General features: G+C 40.0%; 1 protein-coding gene across 1 annotated transcript in view; it reads right to left on the bottom strand.

The window, feature by feature from the left end:
- Positions 1-856: 856 nt before the first annotated feature.
- Positions 857-10,430, bottom strand: part of LOC121070250 (rho GTPase-activating protein 7-like) — a 223,539-nt gene continuing 213,965 nt past the window's right edge. Inside the window, 12 exon segments of the mRNA XM_040557138.1 lie at positions 857-2,781; positions 3,348-3,521; positions 3,688-3,905; positions 4,615-4,658; positions 4,661-4,755; positions 4,757-4,833; positions 5,981-6,015; positions 6,018-6,094; positions 6,446-6,605; positions 6,608-6,658; positions 9,030-9,228; positions 9,486-9,645. Of these exon segments, the coding sequence (XP_040413072.1) occupies positions 2,661-2,781; positions 3,348-3,521; positions 3,688-3,905; positions 4,615-4,658; positions 4,661-4,755; positions 4,757-4,833; positions 5,981-6,015; positions 6,018-6,094; positions 6,446-6,605; positions 6,608-6,658; positions 9,030-9,228; positions 9,486-9,645 (1,411 nt within the window). The 3' untranslated portion in view covers positions 857-2,660.

The following is a 10,430-nucleotide window of genomic DNA, read 5'->3' as shown; positions in this document are numbered from 1 at the left end:
CTTCCCGTTAAATCCAAGAGTGCCTTTCTATACAACAGCAGCAAAACAGGTTTCCTTCTGCTTTTAAATTACACACACAAATCTGTTGACCAGGGACCATTTTTGTCCAGCTGTCCACCATCATGGAGGTGAGTCTTCCGAAAGTTTTAAAATTATGCGGGTAACCGCCTTTAGCAATCAAAAATAGTGGTCTGGGAGAGGGCAGAGGAGCTCGGAATTTGCCAGCCGTATCTAAAGAGTCAACAGCAAGCAAAGTGCCTTTCCTAACCATGAAAAGCCAGATAAAGAACATGAACCACCCCAATAAAGAACAGACTTGTCTGAAATCAAAGATACTTTTCTCATTCATCATTTTTCTTTAAAAATATCAGTTCCTTTAAGGTTACTGATTGCTACTTTTTAAATGATTTTGATGTACTTTGCTAGCCATGTTAATGACCCACATGAAGCTGCACCCTGGTGCCTAGAGCTCTTTAAGTACAAAAGGCCTACTGTGGAAAGATGCAGCAGGCTAGAAGTTTGGATGTAGGTGCAGGTCAGTTTTTGATATGTGAAGACAGCAAACTTTCCCAAATGGGTCTCACCGCGGTGGGTTTTCCCTTAACGTCTCATCCTTAAAGTTTTGACAAAGCACAAAGTTCCTTAAAACACTTAAAAGCATCTTATTATGTCATCTCAAAGTGACTCCCATTGGTGTGAACTGCCCTTTTCAGGCTTTGAGCCTAGGCTGGGGATGCAGTGGAGTTCAGGTAAGACTGGAGAAATCACTGAGGGTGTTGGTTCTGCTCTCAGAAACAGGCTGTAGACATGAGAGGGGAAGGAAGGATGCAGAAAAAAATAAAATATTACACTTCTCCAATTTTAAACATTTAATAGTGCACTTATTGAGTATATTCTGTACAGACATCTATAGCAAGTTAAACATTTTCCTTTCTCTCACTTAGATCATAGTCATGTAAAGCACATTTACAATAGAAAACATACTTGAGGTACAAAAACCCAAAAAGAATATCTGAGGTATAAATACAGGTATATTTTAAATAATCTTTATCATGCTTTATCTATGTTTGACAGTACGCTGTGGGCAAGTATACATGTTTACAATAGAATGGTATGTACAACATACAATTTTACAAATTCAAAAGTGTTTGATGTAGAAGAATATACAAGGCTTTCCTACTCATGAGGAACATTGTTACTGGAAGTACTACATTATTTGCCATAATAAAAAAAATCTTCAAAAAGCTTAAAATAATACTGACAATGGTAACAAAGTCTCAGTCAAAATTCCATCTTGGAACTCATTCATACCCTAGCCACAAAATACATTTATCACTTAATACTGCACCTCGAAAGCAAATCCTTACCTTTACAGTAAAACCTACATAAAGACACCTTTCCAGAGGACCTCAAGACTTCCTACAGTTCATGTAGTTTGATTGTTGCAGAGGGGAGAACATCCCAAAGGGTTTAAAAACAAACAAAAACACAAGAAAAAAGTCCCACCTTCCTCTCTGCCCCCAAATAGCTAACATTCAGGTTCTGTTCACATTAACGTGCAGCTTATGGAAAAACAAGCACAGGAGAGAGAGAAAGGGAACAAACTCTTACAAATCTTCCCTTCCTGCTCACCACGCTCTGCCTGCTGCTGCAGGAGTCCTGCCACATCCCAACACCAGGACTCCAGTGTTTACTTTTTCCTCTTGAGTGTTAGAAGACAGTAATATATATAAAAGCTCATTAAAACACATATAGTTAACACAGATAGGAGTAAAAGCAACAAACATTTTTTAGGCAATATAACAATTGAGATTACTGGCTCTCTTGACCATTGCATAAGCATTTCAGTTCTAAACCGCGGTGTTGCTTGAAAGTATATTTACTTAAAATTGCTATAGAATTGCTAATCACTCCCAAAAGATCATCTGGATAAGGAGTGAACACTAACCAGAGCAAGCCTATTGTAACATCTGCGTAGGGGTTTTAACATTAGAGCTGAGGAAAATGCAGAACTGGCAAATGGGAAGGATGGCAACTCATGGTCCACGGAGGAGTCAAATTCTAGGTTCAACTGTATCCAGTATACTAAAATCCATCCTGGCTGCCTATCAGTGTACCAGACACATTTCAAGTTCAACTTCTGCTATCCTTTCAACCATCAACACACTCATTCACACTTTAATCTCTGTGCAAACCTTTCTCTGCTTATCTCAGTGAGAACACATTGAAGAGTACCAACTATTCCAGTGGATACACCAGTCCCTCAACGCACTACAAATAAAATGACATGGGTATATACATAAAGCTAAGTATTTCACATGGGAATGATGAGCCTTCACCATATTTCATAATATATTTTGCATTTAAAGAATTTTGCTTCTCAGAAGCAAATCAAACCATCTAATAGTACAATACTTATTTCTTTGCACAGTCCTCCTATGTATTCCAGTCAAGGCCTACACTATAGGCCTTACACAGACAGGAAGCAGCTTTAAAGTGTATGGTATGGCCACAGTCCTATGGTAATGCTCACAGTCAAGTTCTCATGCTGTCATCCCTTCATGACATGACTTTCAGATGGTCTGCAGCAGACGAGCCTCAGTTTTGGGTAACATCTGTGTTGCTGAGGTGTGGAGCGCACGGCTGTTCCTCTTCAGTAGTCACCTGGATTTTACTTCCTTGCTCTCAAGACTCTGATGAGTGAAAGAGTCTCGTATCTTAACTACTTCAGACGCACACAAGTGTCCAAAAGACTTGGTGTACCAGTCTGGCATGTGGCCCCTGATGGGTGGTGAAAAAGTAGCGAAGAAACAAGTATCAGTAACATTGCATGCATTAGCTTAGAATCAAATATATATCTAGTTGGTTAAATGCCCAACTGGGAAATCTCTTTATTACTGCTTACTGTTCAGCTCAGCCTTAATAATACATAGACTTGCTCAAAAACAACTTTTCCCTCACTGCAGCAAATTTATTTGAAGTTTTTGAGAACTTGGTCTGCTTTATTAACCTAACATTAAACTTAACAAGTCCTTGCATCTAATACATCTGTCAGATGAAGGGGTGGGATTATACACCAGTACCTGTGGTGGAACACGTATCGGGGGCTTCTAATGCAACAAACCATCCTCATTGTTAGACATGCACTGAAGGCAATTTGATCCTTGTGGGTCCCTTCCGACTCAGATATTTCATGATTCTATGATTTTATGACATCTCAGAGTCCTGTGTGTTTGCATTTGAGAACTATGTACTACTGCCTAAGCTATAGCCTTCTGAATTGTCTAAATTTTGCACTATAAGAGACAAGTTACTATCACAAAAGGACAAAAAATGGAAATACATACCTTAAATCAATTCTGCACATGTAGGTAAGCTTCGATTTTCCTGACCCGCAGGGCTCAATCAGATACCTAGACAGGAGCACATTGACTCTGACACCTGCCACTGGAGCACGGTCATGATCCACTGAAGTTGCTAAAAGCACACAAGCTCCTTTGGGAAAGTTTGTTCTCCATGTTCTATGAAAAAAGAAGAAAAAAGTCTCATCTTTGAAAAACAGGAATTCAAACATCTAATAGACTTCAAATCATGCATAAATAGATTTTTACCTACATAACTTGCTTGCTATTCTGTAAGCAAGGCTTCTGGGGGAGATATTAAAACTACAGCATATAAAAGTCTTACCTTAAGACTACAAAGTCCCTGGCTGGATGAGGTGCCATGCTGTTCTGGACATACTGGTAGATATCTGTCTGGCTGTCCAAAGGTTCAATTACTTTTGAATCTATAAGATCTTCATCCCAAAGATGCTGCTCCTTAAGTAAACGATTTAAAACTTCCTCTGGTGTGGCAGCAATTTCAATGGTAGTTTTCCATAACCGGAGTGGGGGACCTTCACACGCCTGGGGAAAATCAGCACAGAGTCCTCAGTTCAGCATTTCTTTGTATTTATATTATTGGATAAACACAGCAAATTAAATACATGCACACATACACACACAAATACACACATATATTGTACTAAGGCTGTCGTAAGTTCAGACTGAGGTTGTTTTCGTAATAGCCAAAGGCATCTGCACACTGACTTCCAAATGGTTTTTACATTATAGTTACGTTCTCCAGCATGAACCGCTATTAAATTGTGATGCTGCAGAAAAATGTCCTCATTTTCCAAATTAATTTTTTAAAATATCCTAGCTCAAATTTCAATGAAACACTTCTCCCTTTGCTAGCTCTGAACCGTGAATCAAGGGAAGATTAGAGCAGAGAAACTTCATCCCTGCTGCCTGCATAACAAAAGTGCTTGGAGGCTTCAGTTAGCCTGTCAAGGCTTTGCACAAGTGAGCGAGGGCGTGTAAATGCAACGCAGTGAGCATTCCTGGGCTGGATAAACACGACAACTCAATTCAATGCATGTTTTCTGACTACTGCTGAAAGACATGTTGTTTTTAGACAGTGCGCAACTATGTCAAAAGATCATTATTTTTTCTTAAATCTATCCAGAAAATAAAGGTGTAATATCCTTCTGTAATATCCCACATCTAAAGGTGGCTTGCATTAAGGGAAGATAAGTTAAAAACAGAGTAGTGGACAGTGTTACAGGATGCATACCTTCTTGTAGGCCAGTTCTGCTTGCTCTGAGGTGGAACAGCTGACCAGCCTTTAAACTTCTCCTTCATTTCCTTCAGCAAGTCGTCCACGCAGTCCTGGAGGTAGCAGTGTAGTCGGAGGGCTCCGTGGTGCTGCTGTTGCCCCTGGCTCCTCCAGGCTGAGGGGACGCAGGTCCTGCTCTGTGTACGAGTTTCGGCCCCGGCTCATTTCTTCGGGTATCTGAGGGTGACAAGGAACAATCATCCTCTTGCAGCTCTCTCCCCAAAATCCCAGAGTTAGTCTAGCAGCTTCACGGTCACTGTATGTTGGGTACACTAGTTTTGCAAGCTGTGGGGCACCTGCAGCTCTTTAACGTGCAGCTATTATTTCTTTTTTTTTTTTTTTTAAAACACCATCTTGAGACTGCAGCACTCTCCTGTTGATAAGATGCTCACTGCCTACTTCCTTCACTCTGAAGTTGGCAGTAGTCACATCCTCTGGTAGAAATGAGATGCCTAGAGATGTTTATGTGTAGGTACGCCTGTGGAATTACATCTCTAAGTTACCTGAGCTAGTACGCAAATGGTATTCTAAAAGATATATTTGTGAGGTCAAGCACTCAGTGTGAAGAAATACCAAGTTTGTGTCTTTGTGACCTTGATTTGACACAGATTAGTCCCTCAGTTTACAATGTGTCTTTTGGTTTTTAGTTTTTCTGTGGTGTATCCCTTCTTTGCTCCACAGCTCAGACTCATCCCAATAGCAAAGCTTATCCTGCAGACTGACTGAAGGAGAGGCCAGCTGTCAGCTGCAAGAAGAGAGACAGGCATGCCTTCAGTTGTGGGCTCTGAAAGATTTGATGACAGTGAGGAAAACCAGGATGCAGACTTGTCTGGTTCTCCATGCTAGGGTCTAGAGGGAGCGTGCTTTAGTTGTTATGGAGCCTTCAGCCAACAGTCTGATAGTGTCACGTTCGGGATGCTTTTGTGGCCTAGTCTTGCTTTCCTTTGGAATTTAAGTATAAAGCGAGCACTGAATTCTTGGAAATAGCTTCTTGCTTTGTAATTAGAGCTGAAGCTCACAGATCCTCATGGCTGCACAACAGAAGTTTGAACACACATTTCAAATGTAGCTAGGATGTCACAAAAATGCCCCAGACCCCACAAATGCTTCATGGCTTCTGAGTGCCAGTGTCAACAAAACAAATCTGGCACCACTTCAAATTCATGCATGCACTCAGATAAGGATGCAAAGTTTTTTTAAAAAGCTATTTATCTATACTACTCTTATTAAAATAAAGAGACGTTCCTAGGTCTGCTGTATAATGGAAAAGCTAAGTCATGTTGGCCAACATTGCACCCATCGGTTTTGCAGATACTGTTTTTACCTGGAAGAGCTTCTTGCATTCAGCAATCATATGGCTAGCCCTTGGGTTGCAGCCAAATTCTCATTTAGGTCTTTCTGATCAGGTTTTCCCAGGCTTGGTTTTCGTTGCATCACCCTTCACAGGAAGAAGAGCGCACACACACAAATTCAGTTATGTAACACAGAGCAAGAGAGACATTTAGTAAGAAAACAGTAGGATTCCAGAAGCTGCTGGTGATTTAGAGCAGTGCTGCTTGGGACCAAATCTTGGCATGCTGTTACTGACTTCTTTTGCCACTCATACTAAACTTCTATGGAGTCCCCCCATTTCTTCCCTTTTTGTGAGCTGACTAACATTTTAACATATCTGTTAAAAAAGTAGGGTCACATAACCATTCTGCACCTGGTGCCTTCTGAGTGTTCAATGGGATCAAAGTGGCAGAGTCAACAAGACCAGCAGCATTGAGCTGTGCTCTCTGGAGCGTACCTTGGGGAGGAATTCTCTCTTTTGAGAGTGTTTAAGTGGAAGAGGGAAGGTGCTAAGCACACCGCCAGGTTTGTTGGTGTCATCTGGTTCTCCTTCACTGCAGCTGTGACATCACTCAGGAAATAGAGAAGAATCTGGAGGACCTCCCTGTTCTCATCAGTAAAAGCATAATGGCAGCCTTGATAGCCTGGAGACGCTGATCCTTTGGCACATCTGCATAATATTAGTAATACTCTCATCAGCCCATTGATTTTCCACACACACAGCATGAATACATCCCAAAGCAAACTCCAAACTTAAGTCAAATATTTGAAGCTGAAGTGATTTCCTTCAGGATGCATACCATTCGTAGGAAACATGAAGGATTTTTTTTAACCCACTAGTTTAACTGCCCTCAGTTATTTCCTGCCTCACAAGAAATGCAAGCAAGAAGAAGTTGTGCCTAGGCCAGAGTTAATTTTAGATTTAATTTCAACAGCTACTTGCACTAAAATGACAGAATCCTGGACTCAGGCAGCGAACAAGCAAACACAGTCCAGCCAATTTAGAAATTCTTTGGCTTTCAAAGAAATCCAAAACAAATGCATTTGAGAATAGGTGAATTAATTAAATAAATTGGCTAGCAGATCTTTTTAACAATGATGTCATAAAATAGCCAGAAAGTGCTTTACCAAACACACAGGGTTGCTTTATTGAGCTGATCATTCAAAGTCATGCAGTGGAAAAAGAAAGTCAATGCTGTGAAGCCCCATACCATTAAACAGCTCCTTGGTTACTAACAAAAACATCCATTGGAAAAATTTGACGTGTGTCTTTATATAAGGCCTTCTCCTCCAAACTTGAAGGGAACAAATAGCGAAATAACCCAGACCAGACCTGCTTCTTATAAAGGGATTTCCAACAGGCCATCCCTGAATACAACATGAGAGTCTGACTCCTGGAGCATTTATATCATCATTAGCACCACACTGCCCTGGCTGCATGGCTCATAATACATGCATTGCTAACCAGATATTTAACTGGTATTTGCTTTGGGCTTCAGCAATTTCATAAGGCTGGCAAGTGAGTTTAGAAAGCAATTTTAAGCAGAAATCTACTGTTCTCTGCTCACCCCTCAATCAGCTCAAAGCACATTTAAGCCTTGTATGGGCAATTCCATGCTTGGTGCATAACTCTAAAGCAAAGAGAAATTTTGTCCTTTGCAGGGAAGCAAAATTTACAGCTGCTTTAAGGCTCTTTGCTTTGCACAGAGATAATACTTCCCGACCACCTCTGGGGATTCCTCAGACCTACCGGCTGTGAAAGGAAGGGAAAGGAAAATATACTTCTACAATACTGTGTCAACTTTTTCTGGCACTAAATCAGAAAGAGTTGCTGTTTAATATGCAAGGAAGTGGAGAGTCTGATTCATTTTTTCCGTAAACTTTCTTGGGAATTGAAACAAACAAACAAAAAAATGTGCTCTGAAATAACAGTACATATGTTCTTATTTTAAACTGTCACCTCCACCTACAGAGGTCTGAAGGAATTTCCTGGATAGAGCATTTGCATCATCATAGGGAAGGCACAAAAACAGTAATGGCTCAAAGTAAGTATTTTTGTATCAAACTGTGTTGTAGCTGTGCTACCATGGGAAGAATACATGGGGTGGTATTAGAGGATCAAAGTGCCCATAGTGCATGAGTTTGGACCTCCATGAATATTTCAAAAAGCTTTGGGGTTTTCTGGTCACCAAACATTAATTCATCTTTGGCAGTTTAATAAAGTGCTTTTATAAAGCATGTAAGTATTCCTAATGAAACAAAGATAAAAAACTTTTGAAGGGCAACTTGTTTGGAAAGATCCAGCACAAAATAACCATGTATACAGAACATGATTTATCTAACTCACAATAGAGAATGTATCCCTAGCTGGAGTTGAACCTGACATCCCAGCAGCACGAATTCTTTCTTTTGAGGTGTGTTGATAAATTCACGTTTTGATGTTATTTATTCTAAGCACATTCTGTTTATGGCACCTACCAGTAAAGTAGCTAAAAACTAGTAACAGAAAAGTTCTCAACTTAAAAGGTTGCTTTCAAAAGTTGTGGTGAGAGACAGAATAATATGAATTTTAAGAAAATACAATTCCTTTGGCAATCTTGCTCTTTAAACCAAAAACAAACAAAAAAACCCACCTCAGTTATTCAGTACATTTCAATCCCCTCAAAAGTCCAAAACTCTGTGAACATACTGTTTGCACAAGCCCTCTATAGCCACATCAGACACAGTTTATCTTCAAACTGTAGTATCAAGTATGCTCAAAGAAGAGAGGAAACTACAGCAAGTGATGGAGGATTTATTTGTTCCCAAACTTGAGGGAAAGGTGAAATTAAAAGAACTTGTCCTGTCCTATGAATCGTTATACAGTCAGAATATCAAAAATCAGTTCCTTATGTGGCAGCCTGAAATATAACGGCTGCTAGAGAAAGAGAAAGACCAACACATGCAACATGCGTAGTGCCCAGAGGAGCGGTGTTAGAAACTCTCACCCTTGCTACACAAATGACAATTAGCCATTTAGCTTTAGAAATCTCAGTACTTACACTGGTATATCTGTAAGAAGGTCTCAGAGAGTTTGTTGGTCATGAGGGGCTCGGGTAGGTCACGGAAGAATTGCTTTAACATGTCTGCTACATCGTAAGCAGACTGGCCTTCGTAGTTGACGCTGTCTGCTGAACTCTCATTCATTTGACGTAAAGCCTGAATTCTTGATTTGACTCCAGATTTCCTAAATAGTCCAACCTAAGTGTAATTGTATATGGAAAAGTAAACACACATATATATATATAGTATAGCAAAATTGAAATCTAAGTATGTTCTTTAGCCTCTTATGTATGAATTCTAATTTCATGGCTAATTTAATGGAAAGTTTTCCTTGAATTATTCATTTTGTTCTGTCTGCTTTTTCAATCTGACCCAGAAACAACAACAAAAATCTTAATGGAAGGCTGGGCTTTGAGTACTGAATGAGAATGGGATGAGAATAGAGCAAAACCCACCTGATCCAGGCAGTGGTTGCGAAGATACCGCATGGCTTGTTGAATGCTCTGTGGAAGAGGCTGCCCAGTGCGCTGAACATTGACTTGCAGTGGTACTCCAAATACGTTTCGGTCTTTATAGTCTGGCACCTTTATCCTTTTCATAAATTTTGGTACTGCCCTATTTAAGCAAAGGGAATGACAAAATGAGATTAAACCTCTGGCAACCATTTGTCTTATGGATTTCCAGTAACTCATGAAGTAAGTGAAAATAAGTGAAACATTTTAGTATGCTGAATAACATGAAAAGTAGTGAGAATATAAATAAGCTAATTCATTCAGGGATGGGAGGGGAGAGAGGACAGAAAACAGTTTCTCTAAGAGAAAGGCTTAACATTCAGAGCAGTATGCTGCCTGTAATTATTGTGGTGCTACTCTATCAATATTAGTAGGACAAAAGCTACAGGGAAAAACTGCAGGAGCCAGACCGAATTGCAATGGAGTCAAAATAAATCCTGTGGTCAGTGACCCCTTATAACACTGCTTCTTTAGGTTTCAGGAAAGATGGGCATTTGAACAATGAGCTTTTGTATGTCAACTACTTGTTCTGTGAAGTCCTCAAACTGGGTCCACCACCCACCAGTGTGCATAACAGCAGGAAACTGATGTAATACATTTGAGATTGTCAGCTAAAAACTTCAGCTCTATAAACAACCCCTTTGAGGGACCCCCCTCCTTGTCAGGCAGTTACTGTTGTTACCCCTACCTCCCACTCCAGTTTCAATGAGAGGCCTTTCCATTTGCTTTTAACTCCAAGGAAAAAGTTACTAAATACAAAAGAATTATTTACCCCTAGGTCCCCAAGTGTTGCTTTCATAAAGGAAAAAAAGCTATTAAAATGTGAAAATATTGAGATCATTTTCTTAAACAAAGAAAAAAGCTAATGTATGGTACAACAGCTAGTAG

This window comes from Cygnus olor, chromosome 4 (genome assembly GCF_009769625.2).
Source record: "Cygnus olor isolate bCygOlo1 chromosome 4, bCygOlo1.pri.v2, whole genome shotgun sequence".
NCBI lineage: Eukaryota > Metazoa > Chordata > Aves > Anseriformes > Anatidae > Cygnus > Cygnus olor.
The sequence above is the reverse complement of the archived record's forward strand: the minus strand, read 5'-3'. Positions and strand labels throughout refer to the sequence as shown.